The 24388-nt window shown below is 36.6% G+C and overlaps 1 protein-coding gene across 2 annotated transcripts in view; it reads right to left on the bottom strand.

Moving 5' to 3' along the window:
* The window catches only part of RMDN2 (regulator of microtubule dynamics 2), a 59800-nt gene that overhangs the window by 18264 nt on the left and 17148 nt on the right, over window positions 1-24388 (bottom strand). For both annotated transcript variants that reach the window (XM_082642818.1, XM_082642817.1), the window contains exons 3-7: window positions 24135-24309; window positions 23025-23127; window positions 18550-18610; window positions 12727-12802; window positions 11515-11592 (exon numbers count right to left, since the gene is read on the bottom strand). In XM_082642818.1, coding sequence (XP_082498944.1) covers window positions 11515-11592; window positions 12727-12802; window positions 18550-18610; window positions 23025-23127; window positions 24135-24309 — 493 coding nt within the window. The remainder of the gene's footprint in view (window positions 1-11514; window positions 11593-12726; window positions 12803-18549; window positions 18611-23024; window positions 23128-24134; window positions 24310-24388) is intronic.

Below are 24388 nucleotides of genomic sequence, written 5' to 3'. Positions count from 1 at the left end.
TCTCTCTCCTGTTAGATGAGTGTGAGATATCACTCTTATGGCATTAATATTTTGCCTTCCTTTTTTCATAATTCTAACAAACTGTGAGCTTTAAAAGCATTGGTTACCAAACCAATTTGAAATACTCATAAGGTTTGTGTCCAAGGAGGGAAAAAGCGGGTGGGGCTGGGATTAATGCTGATCCTCTTTGTTCATGTGCTTCTTCTTCTTTTTTTTTTTTTTTTGCGGTATGCGGGCCTCTCACTGTTGTGGCCTCTCCCATTGCGGAGCAGAGGCTCCGGACGCGCAGGCTCAGCGGCCATGGCTCACGGGCCCAGCCGCTCCGCGGCATGTGGGATCTTCCCGGTCATGTGCTTCTTGATCTTGAGCTGACGCATAGTATTTCTTTGCACAGGGCATAGTAGCTACAAGACCCTACCTTTGCTCTCTTGCTACCTTTTCCATGCTGCCAACCTGACCCAGAATGCAGCATCTCAGAAATGTAAACAAAATGAGGATCCTTAACCCACGAGGAGTGTACAGTGAGGGCCTGGTATAAATATTTATAATTCAGGAGAATTTTTTTTTAACTTGATCAACACCAAAATTAAACCTCATATTACCATTTGTTTTTTGCTTTCTTTTTAAATTTTTTCACTTTTCCCAAATATGAATAATAGATATATAACATAAAAGATTAAAAGGATTCAGGGGACTTCCCTGGTGGTGCAGTAGTTAGGACTCCACACTTCTAATGCAGGGGGTCCGGCTTCGATTCCTGGTCAGGGAACTAGATCCCACATGCATGCCGCAACTAAGAGTTCTCATGCCACAACTAAGGACCCGGCGAACCACAACTGAGGAGCCCACCTGCCACAATTAAGGAGTCCAGGTGCTGCAACTAAGGAGCCAGCGAGCCGCAACTAAGGAGCACACGTGCTGCAACTAAGAAGCTGGTGAGCCACAACTGAGGAGCCTGAGAGCTGCAACTAAGGAGCCCGCTGGCCACAACTAAGACCCAGTACAACCAAATAAATAAATAAATAAATAAATAAATAAATAAATATATAAAATATTAAAAAAAAGATTCAGAAATGAATTCTTAAAAGGGTACTATGCTCTCCCAATGCCATCAAGTGTCTTCCTTCCTAATGCCATCTTCTAGGGTCCTAGGTAGCCATTAACCTCTATTTAAAAAAAATATTCCATCAATATTTTATAATAACTATACATGGAGTGTAACCTTTAAAAATTGTGAATTACTATCTTGTACACCTGAAACTGACATAATATTGTACATCAACTTTAGCTCAATAAAAAAACAGGTACAAACTGCTATATATAACATAAATAAGCTACACGGATACACTGTACATCACAGGAAATATAGTCAATATTTTATAACTTGCAATGGAGTATAATCTATAAAAACTATGTTCACTACGTTCTACACCTGAAACTAAGGTAATATTGTAAGTCAACTATACTTCAAAGAAAATACGATCCCCCCAAAATTATTCCCTCACTTTTCTATATAATGTTAATTTATTGCTATGCTTATTTTTGCTTTTTTTGAACTTAAAAAAAAAGATACGCTGTTTATTTCCTTCTTTGACTTATTGTTTTCACTTAGCATTATAGTTTTAAGATTTCATCCAGATTGATGAGAGTAACTGAAGTTCAGTCACTTAAACAACTCTGAGATATTCCATCATTTAAACACACATCAATGATTTTTCATCCACTTTTTAAAATTGTTTACAATAACAGATAATTTATTATTCAACAAAAACTGAGGCATAAGGACTCAAGTAAAGAAATTAACACAAAATATTTTACAAGGGACCTTGAAGACAGAGCCCAACTAAAACAAAACTAATGCTTTACCATATACTACAATAAGGATTGAAAAAACAAATTTTTCCATTCCACATTCATAAATACATTGGAATTTTTTTTATATACAGCAGGCTCTTATTAGTCATCAATTTTATACACATCAGGGTATACATGTCAATCCCAATCACCCAATTCATCACACACACCCCCCACCCCCCAGCCGCTTTCCCCCCTTGGTGTCCATACGTTTGTTCTCTACACCTGTGTCTCAATTTCTGCCCTGCAAACCGGTTCATCTGTACCATTTTTCTAGGTTCCACATATATGCGTTAATATATGATATTTGTTTTTCTCTTTCTGACTTACTTCACTCTGTATGACAGTCTCTAGATCCATCCACATCTCAACAAATGACCCAATTTCGTTCCTTTTTATGGCTGAGTAATATTCCATTGTATATATGTACCACATCTTCTTTACCCATTCATCTGTCAATGCGCATTTAGGTTGCTTCCATGACCTGGCTATTGTAAATAGTGCTGCAATGAACATTGGGATGCATGTGTCTTTTTGAATTATGGTTTTCTCTGGGTATATGCCCAGTAGTGGGATTGCTGGATCATATGGGAATTCTGTATTTAGGTTTTTAAGGAACCTCCATACTGTTCTCCATAGTGGCTGTATGAACTTACATTCCCACCAACAGTGCAAGAGGGTACCCTTTTCTCCACACCCTCTCCAGAATTTGTTGTTTGTAGATTTTCTGATGATGCCCATTCTAACTGGTGTGAGGTGATACCTCATTTTAGTTTTGATTTGCATTTCTCTAATAATTAGTGATGTTGAGCAGCTTTTCATGTACTTCTTGGCCATCTGTATGCCTTCTTTGGAGAAATATCTATTTAAGTCTTCTGCCCATTTTTTGGATTGGGTTGTTTGTTTTTTTAATATTGAGCTGCATGAGCTGTTTATATATTTTGGAGATTAATCCTTTGTCCATTGATTCGTTTGCAAATATTTTCTCCCATTGAGGGTTGTATTTTCATCTTGTTTATGGTTTCCTTTGCTGTGCAAAAGATTTGAAGTTTCATTAGGTCCCATTTGTTTATTTTTGTTTTTATTTCCATTACTCTAGGAGGTGGATCAAAAAAGATCTTGCTGTGATTTATGTCAAAGAGTGTTCTTTCTATGTTTTCCTCTAAGAGTTTTATAGTATCTGGTCTTACATTTAGGTCTTTAATCCATTTTGAGTTTATTTTTGTGTATGGTGTTAGGGAGTGTTCTAATTTCATTCTTTTACATGTAGCTGTCCAGTTTTCCCAGCACCACTTATTGAAGAGGCTGTCTTTTCTCCATTGTATATCCTTGCTTCCTTTGTCATAGATTAGTTGACAGTAGGTGCGTGGGTTTATCTCTGGGCTTTCTATCTTGTTCCATTGATCTATGTTTCTGTTTTTGTGCCAGTACCATATTGTCTTGATTACTGTAGCTTTGTAGTATAATCTGAAGTCAGGGAGTCTGATTCCTCCAGCTCCGTTTTTTTCCCTCAAGACTGCTTTGGCTATTCGGGGTCTTTTGTGTCTCCATACAAATTTTAAGACTTTTTGTTCTAGTTCCATAAAAAATGCCATTGGTAATTTGATAGGGATTGCATTGAATCTGTAGATTGCTTTGGGTAGTATAGTCATTTTCACAATATTGATTCTTCCAATCCAAGAACATGGTATATCTCTTCATCTGTTGGTATCATCTTTAATTTCTTTCATCAGTGTCTTAGTTTCCTGCATACAGGTCTTTTGTCTCCCTAGGTAGGTTTATTCCTAGGTATTTTATTCTTTTTGTTGCAGTGGTAAATGGGAGTTTCCTTAATTTCTCTTTCAGATTTTTCATCATTAGTGTATAGGAATACAAGATACTTCTGTGCATTAATTTTGTAGCCTGCAACTTTACCAAATTCATTGATTACCTCTAGTAGTTTTCTGGTGGCATCTTTAGGATTCTCTATGTATAGTATCATGTTATCTGCAAAAGTGACAGTTTTACTTCTTTTCCAATTTGTATTCCTTTCATTTCTTTTCCTTCTCTGATTGCCATGGCTAGGACTTCCAAAACTATGTTGAATAATAGTGGTGAGAGTGGACATCCTTGTCTTGTTCCTGATCTTAGAGGAAATGCTTTCAGTTTTTCACCATTGAGAATGATGTTTGCTGTGGGTTTGTCGTATATGGCCTTTATTATGTTGAGGTAGGTTCCCTCTATGCCCACTTCCTGGAGAGTTTTTATCATAAATGGGTGTTGAATTTTGACAAAAGCTTTTTCTGCATGTATTGAGATGATCATATGTTTTTTATTCTTCAATTTGCTAATGTGGTGTATCACATTGATTGATTTGCGTATATTGAAGAATCCTTGCATCCCTGGGATAAATCCCACTTGATCATGGTGTATGATCCATTTAATGTGTTCTTGGATTCTGTTTGCTAGTATTTCGTTGAGGATTTTTGCATCTATATTCATCAGTGATATTGGTCTGTAATTTTCTTTTTTTGTAGTATCTTTGTTCGATTTTGGTATCAGGGTGATGGTGGCCTCATAGAGTGAGTTTGGGAGTGTTCCTTCCTCCGCAAGTTTTTGGAAGAGTTTGAAAAGGATGGGTGTTAGCTGTTCTCTAAATGTTTGACAGAATTCACCTGTGAGGCCATCTGGTCCTGGACTTTTGTTTGTTGGAAGATTTTTAACCACAGTTTCAATTTCATTACTTGTGATTGGTCTGTTCATATTTTCTATTTCTTCCTTGTTCAGTCTTGGAAGGTTATACCTTTCTGAGAAGTTGTCCATTTCTTCCAGGTTGTCCATTTTATTGGCATAGAGTTGCTTGTAGTAGTCTCTTAGGATGCTTTGTATTTCTGCAGTGTCTGTTGTAACTTCTCCTTTTTCATTTCCAATTTTATTGATTTGAGTCCTCTCCCTCTTTTTCTTGATGAGTCTGGTTAATGGTTTATCAATTTTGTTTATCTTCTCAAAGAACCAGCTTTTAGTTTTATTGATCTTTGCTATTGTTTTCTTTGTTTCTACTTCATTTATTTCTGTTCTGATCTTTATGATTTCTTTCCTTCTGCGAACTTTGGGTTTTGTTTGTTCTTCTTTCTCTAGTTTCTTTAGGTGTAAGGTTAGATTGTTTATTTGAGATTTTTCTTGTTTCTTGACGTAGGCTTGTATAGCTCTAAACTTCCCTTGTAGAACTGCTTTTGCTGCATCCCATAGGTTTTGGATCGTCGTGTTTTCAGTCATTTGTCTCTAGGTATTTTTTGATTTCCTCTTTGATTTCTTCAGTGATTGCTTGGTTATTTAGTAACGTATTGTTTAGCCTCCATGTGTTTGTGTTTTTTACGTGTTTTTCCCTGTAATTGATTTCTAATCTCATAGCGTTGTGGTCAGAAAAGAGGCTTGATATGATTTCAATTTTCTTAAATTTACTGAGGCTTGATTTGTGACCCAAGATGTGATCTATCCTGGAGAATGTTCCGTGTACACTTGAGAAGAAAGTGTAATTTGCTATTTTTGTATGGAATGTCCTATAAGTATCAATTAAACCTATCTGGTTTATTGTGTCATTTAAAGCTTCTGTTTCCTTATTTATTTTCATTTTGGATGATCTGTCCATTGGTGTAAGTGAGGTGTTAAAGTCTCCCACTATTATTGTGTTACTGTCGATTTTTTCTTTATAGCTGTTAGCAGTTGCCTTATGTATTGCGGTGCTCCTATGTTGGGTGCATATATATTTATAATTATTATATCTTCTTCTTGGATTGATCCCTTGATCATTATGTAGTGTCCTTCCTTGTCTCTTGTAACATTCTGTATTTTAAAGTCTATTTTATCTGATATGAGTATTGCTACTCAAGCTTTCTTTTGATTTCCATTTGCATGGAATATCTTTTTCCATCCCCTCACTTTCAGTCTGTACGTGTCCCTAGGTCTGAAGTGGGTCTCTTGTAGACAGCATATAGATTGGTCTTGTTTTTGTATCCACTCAGCAAGCCTGTGTCTTTTGGTTGGAGCATTTAATCCATTCACGTTTAAGGTAATTATTGATATGAATGTTCCTATGACCATTTTCTTAATTGTTTTGGGTTTGTTTTTGTAGGTCCTTTTCTTCTCTTGTGTTTCCCACTTAGAGAAGTTCCTTTAGCATTTGTTGTAGAGCTGGTTTGGTGGTGCTGAACTCTCTTAGCTTTTGCTTGTCTGTAAAGCTTTTGATTTCTCCCTTGAATCTGAATGAGGTCCTTGCCGGGTAGAGTAATCTTGATTGTAGGTTCTTCCCTTCCATCACTTTAAGTATATCATGCCACTCCCTTCTGGCTTGTAGAGTTTCTGCTGAGAAATCAACTGTTAACCTTATGGGAGTTCCCTTGTATGTTATTTGTCATTTTTCCCTTGCTGCTTTCAATAATTTTTGTCTTTAATTTTTGCCAATTTGATTACTATGTGTCTCAGCGTATTTCTCCTTGGGTTTATCCTGTATGGGACTCTCTGCACTTCCTGGACTTGGTTGGCTATTTCCTTTCCCATGTTAGGGAAGTTTTCGACAATTATCTCTTCAAATATTTTCTTGGGTCCTTTCTCTCTCTCTTCTCCTTCTGCGACCCCTATAATGCGAATGTTGTTGCGTTTAATGTTGTTCCAGAGATTTCTTAGGCTGTCTTCATTTCTTTTCATTCTTTTTTCTTTATTCTGTTCCGCAGCAGTGAATTCCACCATTTTGTCTTCCAGGTCACTTATCTGTTCTTGTGCCCCAGTTATTCTGCTATTGATTCCTTCTAGTGTAGTTTTCATTTCAGTTATTGTATTGTTCATCTCTGTTTGTTTGTTCTTTAATTCTTCTAGGTCTTTGTTAAACATTTCTTGCATCTTCTCAATCTTTGCCTCCATTCTTTTTCCGAGGTCCTGGATCACCTTCACTATCATTATTCTGAATTCTTTTTCTGGAAGGTTGCCTCTCTCCACTTCATTTAGTTGTTTTTCTGGGGTTTTATCTTGTTCCTTCATCTGGTACATAGCCCTCTGCCTTTTCATCTTGTCTATCTTTCTGTGAGTAGAGTTTTTGTCTCACAGGCTGCAGGACTGTATCTTCTTGCTTCTGCTGTCTGCCCTCTGGTGGATGAGGCTATCTGAGAGGCTTGTGCAAGTTTCCTGATGGGAGGGACTGGTGGTGGGTAGAGCTGACTGTTTCTCTGGTGGGCAGAGCTCAGTAAAATTTTAATCCGCTTGACTGCTGCTGGGTGGGGCTGGTTTCCCTACCTCTTGGTTGTCTGGCCTGAGGCAACCCAACACTGGAGGCTACCTGGGCTCTTTGGTGGGGCTAATGGCAGACTCTGGGAGGGCTCATGCCAAGGAGTACTTCCCAGAACTTCTGCTGCCAGTGTCCTTATCCCCATGGTGAACCACAGCCACCACCACCCCCCACCTCTGCAGGAGACCCTCCAACACTAGCAGGTAGGTCTGGTTCAATCTCCCCTGGGGTCACTGCTCCTTCCCCTGCGTCCCCATGCGCACACTCCTTTGTGTGTGTCCTCCAAGAGTGGAGTCACTGTTTCCCCCAGTCCTGTTGAAGTCCTGCAATCAAATCCCACTAGCCTTCAAAGTCTGATTCTCTAGGAATTCCTCCTCCCTTTGCTGGACCCCCAGGTTGGGAAGCCTGATGTGGGGCTCAGAACCTTCACTTCAGTGGGTGGATTTCTGTGGTATAAGTGTTCTCCAGTCTCTGAGTCACCCACCCAACAGTTATGGGATTTGATTTTACTGTGATCGCGCCCCTCCTACAGTCTCATTGTGGCTTCTCCTTTGTCTTTGGATGTGGGATATCTTTTTTGGTGAGTTCCAGTGTCTTCCTGTCAATGATTGTCCAGCAGTTAGTTGTGATTCTGGTGTTCTCACAAGAGGGAGTGAGAGCACGTCCTTCTACTCCGCCATCTTGGTTCAGCCATCCACTCTTTTTTCAGTGGACATTTGGGACTTTTCCATTTTTTGCTCTTAGAAACAAGACTGCTACATGCATTCTTGTACATGCATTCTAAAGCACATTTGCAAGAGTTTCTCTAGGGTAGGCACCATTGTCATATGGTAGACAATCAAATTTCAGAGGTAATACCCAATTGTTTCCAAGATGGTTGTGCCGATTTGTGCTCCCACAACAATGTAAGAATTCCTGTTGCTCCATATTTTTACATCTCATGCTGATAATTTAAAATTTTATCAAATGAGTAGGTAAAAAATGGCATCTTATTTTATTGTCATGTCCTATTATTTCTAATTCAAGATTTATGGTTTTTAAGCTGTTTTGTTTCTGAATTTCTATTACAATTGCATTATGATCAGAAAACCTATAGGATATCAATTCTTTGAAATTTATTAAGACTTGCTTCATCAATCTTGAGAACGAAAAATGGAGCTGGAGGAATCAGGCTCCCTGACTTCAGACTATACTACAAAGCTACAGTAATCAAGACAGTATGGTACTGGCACAAAAACAGAAAGATAGATCAATGGAACAGGATAGAAAGCTCAGAGATAAACCCACACACATATGGTCAGCTTATCTTTGATAAAGGAGGCAGGAATGTACAGTGGAGAAAGGACAGTCTCTTCAACAAGTGGTGCTGGGAAAACTGGACAGGGACATGTAAAAGTATGAGATTAGATCACTCCCTAACACCATACACAAAAATAAGCTCAAAATGGATTAAAGACCTAAATGTAAGGCCAGACACTATCAAGCTCTTAGAGGAAAACATAGGTAGAACACTCTTTGACATAAATCACAGCAAGATCCTTTTTGACCCACCTCCTAGAGAAATGGAAATAAAGACAAAAATAAACACATGGGACCTAATGAAACTTAAAAGCTTTTGCACAGCAAAGGAAACCATGAACAAGACCAAAAGACAACCCTCAGAATGGGAGAAAATATTTGCAAATGAAGCAACTGATAAAGGATTAATCTCCAAAATTTATAAGCAGCTCATGCAGCTCAATAACAAAAAAACAAACAACCCAATCCAAAAATGGGCAGAAGACCTAAATAGACATTTCTCCACAGAACATATACAGACTGCCAACAAACACATGAAAGGATGCTCAACATCTTTACTCATTAGAGAAATGCAAATCAAAACTACAATGAGATATCATCTCACACCAGTCAGAATGGCCATCATCAAAAAATCTAGAAACAGTAAATGCTGGAGAGGGTGTGGAAAAAAGGGAACACTCTTACACTGCTGGTGGGAATGTGAATTGGTACAGCCACTATGGAGAACGGTATGGAGGTTCCTTAAAAAACTACAAATAGAACTACCATATGACCCAGCAATCCCACTACTGGGCATATACCCTGAGAAAACCATAATTCAAAAAGAGTCATGTACCAAAATGTTCATAGCAGCCCTATTTACAATAGCCCAGAGACGGAAACAACCTAAGTGTCCATCATCGGATGAATGGATAAAGAAGATGTGGCACATATATACAATGGAATATTACTCAGCCATAAAAAGAAACGAAATTGAGCTATTTGTAATGAGGTAGATGGACCTAGAGTCTGTCATACAGAGTGAAGTAAGTCAGAAAGAGAAAGACAAATACTGTATGCTGACACATATATATGGAATTTAAGAAAAAAAATGTCATGAAGAACATAGGCGTAAGACAGGAATAAAGACACAGACCTACTAGAGAATGGACTTGAAGATATGGGGAGGGGGAAGGGTAAGCTGTGACAAAGAGAAAGAGCGGCATGGACATATATACACTACCAAACGTAAGGTAGATAGCTAGTGGGAAGCAGCCGCATAGCACAGGGAGATCAGCTCGGTACTTTGTGACCGCCTGGAGGGGTGGGATAGGGAGGGTGGGAGGGAGACACAAAAGGGAGGGGATATGGGAACATATGTATATGTATAACTGATTAAATTTGTTATAAAGCAGAAAAAAAAATCTCAAAAAAAAAAAGACTTGCTTCATGACCTCATATATGGTCAGTTTTGTAAACATTCAACATATGCTCGAAAATGTGTATCCTCTAATAGCTAGATACATATTTTCATCTATGTTTATTAGATCAAGGTTATTAAATGTAAGGCTCCAATCAATGTTTTACATACTTTTTATATGTCTTTTGTTCTATTAATTACCAAAAGAAGGAGATAAAAATTCACCACTACGTGGTATCCTTACTTCCCTTTCATGTCTTTTTATCTCTCCTTCATATTTTCTATCTCTTTGTTCCTCTGTGCTGCTTCCAGGCAACATTTTCAGATTTGTCTTAAAGTTTGTTAATTCTCTCTTTAGTGGGGCCTATCTACTACCAAATCTTTCCATTGAGTTTTCTTTTAATGACAAATAATATACTTTTTATATCAAAAATTGTTCCATTTTTTGAAATCTACCTGGTCATTTTTGTAGTCTCATGCTCCTCATCCATTTTTCCCCTAATTCATTTTAGTTTTAAAAACACATTATGTGTAGGTAGCTGTTTAATATTCTGTATTCCATGTTTCCAAAATCTGAAGTCCTTTCAGATATACTTCTGTTCTCTTTTTTTGTTTCTTTTGACTGTCATTTATGATGGCTTGTTTCTTTGTATATATTCTATTATTTTTCACTGTGAGCTCAACTCTGCAAGAATGTTCTAAGGCTTGTGTGTGAAGATACAATCCTCCAGGAAGGATTAGCATTACCTTCTGCTATTTGTCTATGGCATGAAGATCAGGTTCCATTTGGAATTAAAATTTCCTTCTTGGGCTTTTTAAGCCTAACTGTATAGTGTACATTCAAGTTCCAGACTCATGAGGTTGGGTCAACGGTTTTTAAATCTTAGGGAAGTCCCCTATCTTCATGAAGACTCAGATTCTTAATATTTAAAACTGGCATAATAAAAACTGCTTACAGGGTTGTTAAAAGGATGAAATGTGATAAGAAATATAAAATATAAAATGCACATCTGACATATATAGCAGGTATTCAGTAAAAGCAAACCTCCTGCTTCATCCCTAATCCTCTACAAGCCACAATTAAAAAGCTTCCTCTTTTGCCTACCCCAATTTTCTCATTCAGAAAGAGCAGTTCTCTTCAGGGTAATTTTTTTATGTAGCTGTTAAGATATATTTTCACATTCTGTTAACTTTCCATAAACAGGTGTCATTTAACACATTGGGTCTTAGAATCACCAGCTGCCTTTATTTATTTCTATATGTCTTATGTCCCCTTCTAAATAAAGTTTCTTGAAGAAAAGGACAGCGAGCACATAATTTATGCTTAATAAACTCTGATAAAGGAAAAAAGTTCTCCCACAAAATAGAGCAGTGCACCAATACAGGGTGCATGGGTACTGGTGGCTGATCACCATCTGAGAAAAAGCACATTTAAAGGGAGACAGTGTGACTGCCGCAAGGGGAAATGGAAAGGCAGTAAAGAAAAGAATACATGCATTTATAAAATCATATATTGTGTACACACAATATATGATTGTGTATACACACAAAATATATAAATTTATAAACTCAAAATATGTACTGATTTCATCATTTTCTCTATAGCAGGCACTGGGTAAAACAATAAAAGAGTAAGTCACTGAAAGTGTATCATATAATCAGAGTACATTCAAATAAGTTTTACAGATAAAAGCTTTCAACTTACAGTGTAACAGTATCTTCCCTTGAGGTAATACAAAAAGGGTTCTTCAGGTAAAAATTCGATTGCTTTATCTAGATGCTCCTGAAAGAAAATCCAAAAGAAATATCTCCCAAGTTTCAGGTAGTGTTGAGTAGAACTCTGCCTAGTAAATTCAAAGGGACTTTATAATGTTGTTTTGTCTCCCTCCTCAATCTTTATCATTAATACAATTAAGCTTCTCAATAACTCAATCATCAAAATGCTCACAACTAGAACCAGAACTGTGATTATGATTTAATAAGGCTACAGAAAACGTCACCTTAAAAATAGAAAACATCCAAGTCACATTTTTGTCTGCCCATGACTTGCCTACCTAATACTTATTGATTGAGAGGCAAACTTACAAATGTCATATGATGTGGGTATAATGGAGAAAAAAATAGCAGAACTAGGTGATAGAAGAATCTACTCCCCTGACATTGTCAAATGGTTATAGGGAGCTGGAAAACAAAGAACTCTCTGCCCATTCCTAAAATTATTGACCCTGAGGGGTTATTTACTGAACAATTACAACTACAGGCACATGATACATAATGAGTATGCGCATTACTTATTTTATTCATCTATCATGGCAAATTTAAGCCCTAGATTGAATTCTACTCCTCCCAGCAAATCAATATGTATTAAATATTAACTAATTAGTGCCAGTCATGTTTATGATGTTGGTGTGCTCATGACTAAAAGGCTAAGCCTCTACCTTTAAAAAAATAATACTCGGGCTTCCTTGGTGGCACAGTGGTTGAGAGTCCACTTGCCGATGCAGGGGACGCGGGTTTGTGCCCGGGCCCGGGAGAATCCCACATGCCACGGAGCGGCTGGGCCCATGCGCCACGGCCGCTGAGCTTGTGCGTCCGGACCCTGTGCTCCGCAACAGGAGAGGCCGCGACAGTGAGAGGCCTGCGTACCACAAAAAAAAATAAAAAATAAAAAATAAAAAATAAAAAATAATAATAATACTCATCTACTATGTGACTTCCTTCAGGATCTATAATAATAATAATAATCCTTAATCACCCAAAGAGTTTGTTTCTTTTTTGGCACAGTACTATTTAAAGGCTGTCATTTCATTTAAGTAAAAAAGATAAATTCCTAGAGATAAACCTGTTGAATAATTTGATTTATACCTGTGAATGGAACATACAGCTACAGTAAAACATTTTTGATATCAAGAAATACCTTGAAGCGATATCCATAGTTAATTTTGTTTTGTAAGCCCTCAAACTCAGATACATAGCCACACAAAACCGCATACCTGAAAAGGATAAAAACAGTGGACACTGTGTAAACTTTTAATCAAATACCATGAAATTTAACATTTAAAAAAAATCTCTAAACCATTCATTAATATTTAACAAAAGTATTCATATTGATGAATAAATAACCAATGTTTGACATTAACATGAGGCCAGTTTCTTCAGCTGTACCTGGGGATACTAACACCATCTATCTCATATGTGTGCTATGAGGGTAAAATATCTAAAACATAATCGCTTACAATAGTATCTGGCCTGGAGTGAGTTCCAAGAAAGATTAGCTGCTGCCATCACCTTCATCAACATCAGAGTCACAAAGAGACCCTCAGAAAAGTCTATTCACATAAGTATTAACCTGAAAAATACACTGTGTCAACAGATTCCTGCTTCTCTTTCGTAAAAATAAAAAGTTCAAGGCTCCCTTAACGTCATTTGAAAATTAAAATAAATATCATGACTAAAAACAAATACTAAAATCAAAGGTAATTTTAGAATATGTTTTTTCAAAAATTCCCCATGTCCTTCAATCCTTCCTTGGAAACACTGCATTCATTACTAGAAGACTGCATCCCATGGATTCTTTACTTTTTTTCCCTTGGGAATATAAAATTTACATAAATAAATATTTGACTATAAATTATGTACACTATTTGTTCAGCAACTTGCTTCCTCTAAAAATTGGGCACAATATTTGCTCAGCAACTTGCTTCCTCTAAAAATTGGGCACATATTACTTTTTACGTTCAGACTGTTTCTGTCTGTGCAAAAGTATTCAGAGTGTTTCTGTCTGAGGCAAAATATTCATTTACCTAAATAATTCAAAAGTAGGTCTTAATTTTCACTTGCATTGTCATAACTGAAATGAAAAATGTAATTTTGGGTGTTATTTATCTTGATTGTTCCTGTAGATACACATAACTTTCAAATAAAAAATAGAAGTGAACAATTTTCTTAATTTGTAACAGTTAGACCATTCCTGAACACAAAAGATCACATAATTCACACAACTTATGCACAACCAATAAAATGGCCACTTTTCAGTTATAAGTTTTTTGACTTCTTAATTTTCATTAGAAAATCAATAATCTCCTAACAGTAGAAGCAAGAGTTATGACAAAAGCAACCTATTATGATCTGAGAACTTACCTAGATTAGGAGATACTACTTAAATTACTATCTTAAATACTATCTTAAATGACTATAATACATTTATCACAACTGTACTAATATTGATATACAATATTGAAAATTTTCAAAATGAACCAATATTAATATATTATTGTTAACTAAACTCCATGCTTCATTCTAATTTCCATCTGTTTTTCCCTCGTGTCCTTAAATTTTGACGTTTTCCTCTCCATCCCTCCTTCCATATTTATCCCTCTTAATTCACCTTGTTCAGTATCTCTTTCAACACGTGAAAATCTTTTAATTACTATTGTCATCCATCAAACACCCTGTTCCTCCTAATTTTGCGTCACTTGCAACATTTATAATCATACCTTCCACATCTTCACCCACTGAAAAAAATTACTGAACACACTAGTGTCTAAGAACTAGACCTGGAACTCTAGAATCATGATACTGTCAACAGTTATCCTTTTGAATGATTGAGGCTCAAACCCTTCTGCCAGCATGGGTGACAAAGAACCTTGCCCATATTTTAACATCTTGTCCCCAAGAATATTATGAGTGAACTTGCCTTAAAGCCTTCCTTAAATCCAGATATATTAGCTCAATTTCCCTACTCTATCTACTAGCAAAGAAAAAACAGATCATCTCACATTTTTAGAAAAATCTGTTGAGTCTTCTTGAACTTCATCACTCAAAGAAAACCCAACTAACTATTTGTGCTGTAATCAAAGGAAAAGATTCTGTGTTCACTGATCTATAGTGGTGGAATCAATCTTCTATTTTTTGAAAATCAGAACAACTTATGCACATCTCTAGCTTTTACAGAGCTCTCTCAGCATGTTCTTTCCAAGTTACTCTGAGTGAAGAAAAAGAAAAAAGAAAAAAACGTGACTTAAGAAAACCATTATATGAAATATGTACATTTTCCCTTATAAATAATCTGTCACCAGAGTCTTATGTTTTTCATAATCATTTTGAAGTCTGCTTCTTTCAAGTCTGAAGTATTATTTATCTTCCTACATGTCATAAATTCAAAGTTTACCTGAACCACTTTTCCTCAAAGGATCATCATTTCTTTTCTGGCAATCAATCCCACCTATATCTGTATGTATGTGTTGTTGTTTTTCACACTGTTTATCTTGGAAAATGTAATTTAAAATTTTATTTTGTAAACTCTCAGGTTGATGGGAACTATGAAGAAAATTAACACACAATATGGTCTATTACCTCCATCTAGAAGTTGTTCTAACTATGCGTTGACAAAAATTCTGTATTTTCTTTGCATCTATAGTGAATATTTTAATAACTGACAAACATCCCTGTCTGAACAACTAGTAAACGACTACTAAAACAACTCCATTAGTTTCCCAGTAGCATTTTTGATTTAGCACCAATGCTCTTTATACTGTGAAAAAGCAGAGGAAGAGTAAATAATAGATGAAATACTGAGTACATACAAATATAAGATCTGGTTTTTGTTTTTCCACTTATTGTATGACCCTTGGTTACTAATCACAACACCACACCAGACACACATGTACTGCACCACACACACAGCCGGCCTTGCTTTCTGTAAAATGGAAACAGGTTGTTCTGTGAATCACGTGCTAGAAGGCATGGGGATATAATTTGTGAACAGTAGAGCACAACAAATATGTAAGACATTATTTATAATTAAGGTCAGGCCTATTTGGCTAACAAACTGCAAATCCACTGGTGATTCTGCTCTCTTGATTCTAGAAGTATTTTAGGCTGGTACAACAAAAACGACAGAATTATATAGAAAGCTTATGTAGCCTGAAAGTTACAGAGCAATTTCATTTTGGAAAAGATGATGATGAAAAACAAGTCTTTAAAATAATATTTGCTTTTCAATTATTCCCTCCATATCACCCTTTATGATAATTATTTCTAATGATTGCATCTTTTATTTCAAACTGAAGGCTTATAGACCATCACAGAACCCTGTAAACTATGGGTCAGCAAACTTTCGCTGCAGGGCCAGGTAGGAAACATTTAAGGTTGTGGGATCAGAGAGTCTCTGTTACAACTGCTCAACTTCATTGCTATGTACAAATGCACAGGTGTGGCTGTGCTCCAATAAAACTTTATTTACAAAAGCAGGCAGCTGTGTTTGGCCTAGAGGCCATGTTTTGTCATTTATGCTGAATGAATGAGAAAAAGTCGTAACATACTGAAAAAAATTCCAGCAGGATAAGACATTTTCATGACATTTTATTACAATTAATTATAGAATCAGTTAACCTAAGTTTCACACATTGCTTCTCAAGTCAAAGTCTTAATTTCTCTTTTTTCATCACCCTAAACCTCTACTACTGTATTTAATTGAGTGAGAATTCTTGTATTCAGTAGGTACATCATAATATATTTTATGAATTAAGATAAAATCACATTGCTGTACAACAGAAATTAATACAATGTTGTAAATCAACTATACTTCAATGAAATAAATTTTAAAAATTGACATTTGAATTTATTAAATTTTAGCAACTGATCAGATTTTAATTGTTTTTTAATTAAAAACTGATACTGAATAAAAAATCATGTGAAACACAATTGGATCAGTACTCTGTGTGTGTCTGTGTGTATGTGAATAAGATTCACCCTCGGGGTTAAATCCCACAGTTATAAACAGGGCAATTAGTACACAACAAAAAGTGAAAAAAGATGAACAAAAGAGAAGTAGCCAGATTAGTGGAAGACAGCCTGGGAAACCCACTGAGTAAGAGTTAAGCATAATCTGTCCTCACAAGGTAAGTTTAAGGTGCTTATGAAGTCTTCAGAGAAGATTCAACATTGTTCCTTTATGGAAATTTGGAAGTTCACACTGATAAGTGTCCTCAAATTGAGGGTTAACATCAAATGTACATTTTTAATGTGATTCTCCATGGATGCAGATGCTCGTATGAGAGAAGGAAGAGGACAGCAGAGGAAGAGGAGGGGGAGGTTCAGAGTTAAGAGTAGGGCTTCGGTGTTCTTTCTGCGTCCAAATCTGGCTAACCAACACCCAAACATCTCCATTATCAAAAGAGATGAAGCAAGTGTAGCTTGATCAGTATAAATTCATTACAGGTATACTAAAAATGGAAGAACAGAAGTACTTTAACACATTAATTTATTAATATCAGTATTATGCAAATTAGGTGAGGAAGGTAAAGCTGGCTATAGAAATAATAGCCAAGACCCTTACATTACTGGAGAAGTGACCTTAAAGATATCTACCAGGATGTTAATTGCAAAATTACCTTTCTCCTAGAGTTGTGGCAGAGGCACTAGGGCACAGAACAATACTTTATCTATTAGGTATACTCCGGCTCCTAAAGCAAGACACTCTACTACCCATGCATGACACATTAGTGAAATGATTCACAGGTTCTGCCAGGCTTAGCCCTTCACCCATCTCCAGGCTATATAAGAGAAGGCAAAGAGTTCGCTGAAGCAGAGACCTGGAGGGGATATTTCTGCGAATAGAACTACTAGGGTACTTGGGTTCCACCTCCCACCTTCTCATGCGAGATGGAAGGGGGTAGCCTTGTTTCTCATTTTAAGTGATGGCAGCTTCAAAAGACCTATTCTTATTTTGGCATGTCCTTCAGAGTTTGGGGGACATAAAGAATGCTATCTGATTCCTGCCCAGGGAAGTTTTAGGATGAGACTGTGTGAGTGGTGCTCCCCCTGCTGGTGGCAGTGTAAAGAAACAGGTCTGCTTTGGAAAAATCGTTTGTACTTTTGAGTTGGTGGGGCAAAAATGAATTTCCTGGAGGATAAATGTGGACCTGCAGAAAAGAAGTCATTCTGAGAGAGATTTGCCTAAGACTATCCCAGAAGAATAAAATAATCCCAAAGAGGGGTGGATTCCTGACAATCTAGGTCTGAGAGAAGGGTCAAAAATAAATTTACGACTATGTCTTCCTAGCACCTAAAGTACCAATATTACTGGGGAGAAAAAATAACTAAGAAACTAAGAAATGCTATAGAAATACAACTATGAGTAAAATGAAGTGTTAATTTAAAACAATATTTTTCTTCTTATTTGTGTTTTATAATTGTAAATATACAAAAGATCCAAAACAAAACATACTCAAGAATAAATTTTTTTGTCCCAAGGATATCCACCTATACCCATCCAACTAATTAGATTTCCTTTGTTTGAGCTCTCTTATATTAGAAATGGCTTTCCTTTGACTTGTGGAATTTGTATACCTTTATTCATCAAGGTATAATGGCTGATGTGCTTTTATTCTTCTCTCTGCATTTCATTTAGAAATGTGGCATCACTTTAGCTTTTGTTTTCAAACATAATGTTATATGAAATTAGATTTAATTAAATTTATCATGTGCACAGTTATTGGACTTGGTAGATTCAGTTATGATTCTTCAATGAAAATTTATCTTAAATATATTTAAAATATATATACTGGAAAATACATGAGAATAAACAGAACAAGAACAGTTACTGTGCTATATAGTAAATATTCTTTTTAGTGAATGTGACACATTAAGTGGGTCAATAATATTTTTAAAATCCATTGTAATTTATAAAGAGGCATATTAGAATTTTTTAAAGACTGCATAAATTCTATGTACTTACCATAGATGACAATGTCCATTCATGGGTGCTCTAGTAATAGCTTTTTCACCTAATGTCTTTCCTGAAAGATAAATGCACTTACACTTATTACCTTCATCTGAGTTGGTGGGAGGTAAATTATTGAATTAAGCCAGTAGTTCCCAAAGTATGGTCCCAAGACCAGAAGCCATCATCTGGAATCTTGTTAGAAAAGCAAATTTTGGACCACATGAGGGACTTGATCATAAACTCTGAGAGTCAGCAATCTGTGTTAACTAGCCTCTAGTGATTCTGATGTATGCTCAAGTTTGAGACTCACTGGGTTAAGTGATTTAACCAAGTGCAAGAGAAGTCATTCAATCATTATTTAGAAGTGTTAATAGAAATTGTTTTGTAATTAACTCAACCAACATTTACTGAGTGCTTTCTAAGTATCATATTATGTGAGCCTCTGGGAATAAAAAGTCAAATAAGACACAGTTCTTGACTTCCAAGGATTCACATTTCAGTAGGCAGCAGGTACATAAACAAACGAATTATGTGCAAAAAATAAATACAAGGTAAAAAAGAGAGTATAACAGAGAACGGAGAGAGCAACTCCATCTAATCTATCTGAAGGGGTAAGGGAAGATGTCCCAGAGAAGCTCTTGTCTAATCTTTCACAATAATGAGCAGGCTCAGTAAATAAATAATTCCCCTAAATAAGTTTACATAGTTTTAGAATAACTTTTAATAACCTATTAATTTTTGGATAGAGGTTTGTCTAACCCAGGGGTCCCCAACCCCCAGGCAGTGGACCGGTACTGCTCCGCAGCCTGTTAGGAACCAGACCACACAGCAGGAGGTGAGCCGCGGGCGAGTGGGCAAAGCTTCATCTGCTGCTCCCCGTCACTCCCCACCACCCCCCCACCCCGGGGGAAAAATTGTCTTCCACGAAACTGGTCCCTGGTGCCAAAAAGGGTGGGGACCGCTGGTCTAAACTACATTCTGAAAATCTTTCTCAAAAAGTGGCTGCTTTATTTTATACCATCTCCTTTTCCCTGCTCTAATTTTTTTTTTTTTGCTTGAAGAGACTATCCAATGATCTACAAAATGCTCTTCTAAATAAGTAGTTTAGATAATTTTTATAAATAAAGATATTTTATTCTAAAATCATTCTCCTATTTGTTAATTTGCTAATGTGGTACTTTATAGCTCTGTCCATTAAAAGAACTACCCTGTATAGAAATCTACGTAAGCTGGAAAAAAACTAAAAGGAAGTATTTTAAAATAATAACTGATAGTACATTGTGGACATATATTAAAAGAGTTAGTAATTTGGTAATGAATGATCAAAAAACATAAATACTTTTAAATGTACAGACTTTAAAAACTAAATCAACATTTTCCCTACATTGCCAAATGAACAAAAATAGCTTTTAGGGCACTGCCACAAGCTTAAAATAGAGGTGATTCCATCGCTCTGAGAATATAAAATGGAGCTGGGTACTATACAGATTGGTTTTGCAGCCTCATTTATGCAGCTTCAGCCTGAAAGGAAAGCTATTTCCCTTACAAAATTGTATTTTGTGATCTATTTGTGGCATTTCTATCAGTCATTTAATTCTGAAAATTACAACAATGTTCTCTTAGATATAAGATTCATATTTTATTTGGAAGACAAGTATGATCAATCATAGTATGTCCACTGATGTACTGCATAATGGTATACCCCAGTTGGAGGTTTAGGAAAGAATTCTGTACTCTTCAGTGATCCAATCTTCTCTCAGCATACAAGTTCAAATATACTGTTATGAGCAATAATAGCACTCTTCCTCCCTTGTACTGGGTGCCAATGCCCTTCAACTCCAGTCTCCAATGTCTCAGCTCCAGTGTTCTTTGCCATCACCTTTGCCAGGCACTTACTACCTGTGCATTGAATTACAATTGCCTGTCTCCATATTGATCTTGTCAGTAAGTTCCTTAGTGTAACACTGTCTTGATCATATTCATGTCCCTCCTTCTCTCCTTCCCTCACCCTTCATTTTAACTTTGCTCCTAGAAACGGTGATTTCAAATAAATATTTTGAATAAATAAACAAAAATTTCTCATAAATATGTCTTGGATAAAAAATAGGAATTCTGTTAAATTTATTTCTATAACTGCATGAACACATCTGAGGGGTCACTGTTTTTTCTTTGACACTATAAACTTTTCTCTTTTTTGAATATATCCTGTCTCAATCCATGCTCCTTTCTTGTACTTGGGTACGAGAGTTTGGATTTCCTCCAGCCTACTTCTTTCTCCATTTTCACCATCTCATACATTAACTCAGTTAAACTCTCACTCCATTTAAAAATACAGGTCCCAAGTAATTTTACTATGTGAGACTTACTTCCAGAAGAAAGAGTTCCCTGCATCAACATTCACCCCCGCCATCATATCCTCCTTTCTGTTATACCATCTCTTAATATGCCACATTCTTCTTTACTAACAACTTACTTCAGTGTGTTTCTTTATATGTAGGATTATTTTAGTAATACTATCTTCCCCACAAAGCCATAAGCTCCTTGCAGTCTGAGAACATGTCTAGTTTGCTATCATATTTCTACCTTCTAACATAGGAGGAGCCTTAATGCCCAGGGCAGGGAGGTGCTCAAGAAAAAAAATACATTTAATATATATTTTTAAATTATTTAATATATATTTAATATTGACAGATGTTGGAACAGTTTACATAGATATACTCTGACTTTCTCAGTAGATATAAAAATAAGTCAGGGGGCCTCCCTGGTGGCGCAGTGGTTGAGAGTCCGCCTGCCGATGCAGGGGATGCGGGTTCGTGCCCCGGTCTGGGAGGATCCCATGTGCCGCGGAGCGGCTGGGCCCGTGAGCCGTGGCCGCTGGGCCTGGGCGTCCGGAGCCTGTGCTCCGCAATGGGGGAGGCCACGGCAGTGGGAGGCCCGCATACCGCAAAAAAAAAAAAAAAAAAAAAAAAAAAAAAAAGTCAGTTTGTTCTCTGGCTAAATTTTTATTTACCTTCATGTTAATAAATCTCTTCCCTAGAATTCCATTTTGTTTATGGTCTGCAAGAAGGACTGCTACAGAAAAACTGCCCCACAAAGCTGATGATGAATATGTAAAGAATAGTAAGGGGAATTCCTTCCATCCTCCTCCCACTAAGAATTAAAGTACAGAGGCCACTTGGCAAAGAAACCTACAAGCAGAAGAAATGTAATTTCAAGGAACTTGGAAATATTTCCTTCTTAGAAATAAAAATGACAGGGAACTAGAGTGGAAGGAGATTGGCAGTATCATTATCTTCTTGCTGTTTCTTCCTCATGCTATCTCAGAGAAGGAAAGCCTGGAAAAGAGAAGACTTTGGAATAAAAACAAAAAACAAAAAACAAAAAAACTAAAGAAGTTTTGATGTCAAATTACTATCCTGAAACTTAGGGGGCTTTTTGCAAGAAAGAGTTTGATACTCAGTGAGAGCCAAGGTTTATATACATATCAAATTTGACATTCTAGCTGTTTTTCATTTTTTGTTTTTTTTTGCAGTACGCGGGCCTCTCACCGTTGTGGCCTCTCCCTTTGCGGAGCACAGGCTCCGGATGCACAGGCTCAGCGGCCATGGCTCATGGGCCTAGCCGCTCCGCGGCATGTGGGATCCTCCCGGACCAGAGCACGAACCTGTGTCCCCCGCATCGGCAGGCGGACTCTCAACCACTGCACCACTAGGGAAGCCCAAGCTGTTTTTCTTTTGTTGTTGTTACTTTGGAAAATAGAGGACAGTATAATGAACAACTATGGACTCCTTGCTCAGCTTAACCAATTAGCTAAAACAAGGCTAATCTTGTTTTATCAAGATAAATTTTGAAAAAAACATTAAAGTATGAGTAGTTATTTATTTGTGGTACCTGGAGTTCTACGTTACAGGGAGTAAGGAGGGTTATTTTAATTGTGGTGAAAGACTACTGCTATTATCGCTTCTCATATTATTACCACTTACTGTCTCATCTTTCTGTGATTTTATAAACTTTAAAAGCTGGAATTTGAGTTTTTCAGTTACCTGTTCTAGTATGCTCAAATATTTTTTAAGAACATGTACTTTTATTCTAAAAAAACCTTTCTGGGGGCTTCCTGCAGTGGTTGAGAGTCCGCCTGACGATGCAAGGGAACATGGGTTCGTGCCCCGGTCCGGGAGGATCCCACATGCCATGGAGCGGCTGGGCCCGTGAGCCATGGCTGCCATGGCCACTGAGCCTACGCGTCCGGAGCCTGTGCTCCGCAACGGGAGAGGCCACAACAGTGAGAGGCCCGCGTACCGCAAAATAACACAAAAAAACAAAAAAAAACTTTCTGTCCTTAGACTATATAAGTACTAGGATATGTTGAAATAGATTAAACATACTTGTTTTAGCTAAGATAATTAAGCTTTAATTAAAATTCATTAGTGGTTTACTATAGATAATGATTACTACTTGAGGATAATTAATATTTACAAAATACTTACCAATATTAGCATAATGCTTCTTTTCTTGTGCATTTGTAGATAGCTCGTACATGTCTCCATAAGCACGAGCAAACCGCCAAATAAACTCTATTTCATCTCTAAACTGAATAGACAGAACTGCACATTAAATAAGCTCAGAAACGTGACCAGACTGTGTTTTCCACTGCAACTTTAAAAAAATTAGGTAAACTGGTACTTAGAAATGACTGTATCTATTCATGTGCATATCACACTTTAAGTTCAAGTATTCATGGCTACAAAATGTGATGTAATGTAGTGTTACATTTGGATCTTAAAACCAATGAATATTATGCCGACACCAGCTCCACACATACAAAGATGAGAAACTTGATAGGTGTCAGAATTTATAAATTCTCTCTGGGTTGTAGTATCCTCTCCTTGTTTTCCTTTCTAAGTTATCTATTATTAATATGATGCTTCAATGGGCATTTCAGATAATATCTTGAAGTTATTAGAGATTACATACATTCAAAAGAGGAGTCACATTTTTTACCTAAATTACCTAAATACAATCCTGGAGATTTAAAAACTTTTAGGTAATGTGTTTAGAGTTGCTAAATCCTCAAAGGTTAGACTTAAATCTCTCATGGGAAAGAAAAAGATTTATTGACCTTTGTGATATTGCAAAACCCACCGTTTTTTTTTCCTTTGGTGGTGGTGGGAAGGATGAGCTTTCCCAATTCAGCCCAGCATTACACACTGGAAAACGATTACTGGTAGGACACAGTGAAATACTAATGGCTGTTATATTAGGAACTGTAAGGTAGCGAGCTTAAAATGTAGCTTTTCCTCCCTCCAGAGAAGCAGTATGTCTTATTCTTTATCTGTTACAAAATATTTATGAAATATAACAGATTGATAAAATCAGTGTCAGTCTGTATAATATCTCTGGTTTTCATTTTTATGACCTTAGAGCCTAATAAACTCCTATACTTTTAAAAAATTGTAGTGATATTATAAAAAAATTTACATCAATCATTTAGCTTGTGTAAACTGTGACACAATTGTTATGGTCACAACATGAATGGGACAGTAGATTAAATAAAAAATTAAAACTATACAAGCATGTTATTATCACATATTTCTTACCTTTTCTTTGTGGTCACAAAGTAGTTCAAAACTCTCCATTTTGCTGGACTCATTCATACGTAAATTATCAGCCATCTGAATAAGGGCATCTAAATTTAATTCCTCTACATGAGTGTTAAATGCCTTAGGGAGTGGAAAAGTCTGTTCTTCGGTATCAGTATTAGCTGTAATATACCTAAAATTGCAGAAATAATCATCAACTCTCTGTAAAGTTATACTATAATGGATAGAGTGATCCTTTTAAAATGTAAGTC

The sequence above is a fragment of the Mesoplodon mirus genome, assembly GCF_964341445.2.
Source record: "Mesoplodon mirus genome assembly, chromosome: 14".
NCBI lineage: Eukaryota > Metazoa > Chordata > Mammalia > Artiodactyla > Ziphiidae > Mesoplodon > Mesoplodon mirus.
The sequence above is the reverse complement of the archived record's forward strand: the minus strand, read 5'-3'. Positions and strand labels throughout refer to the sequence as shown.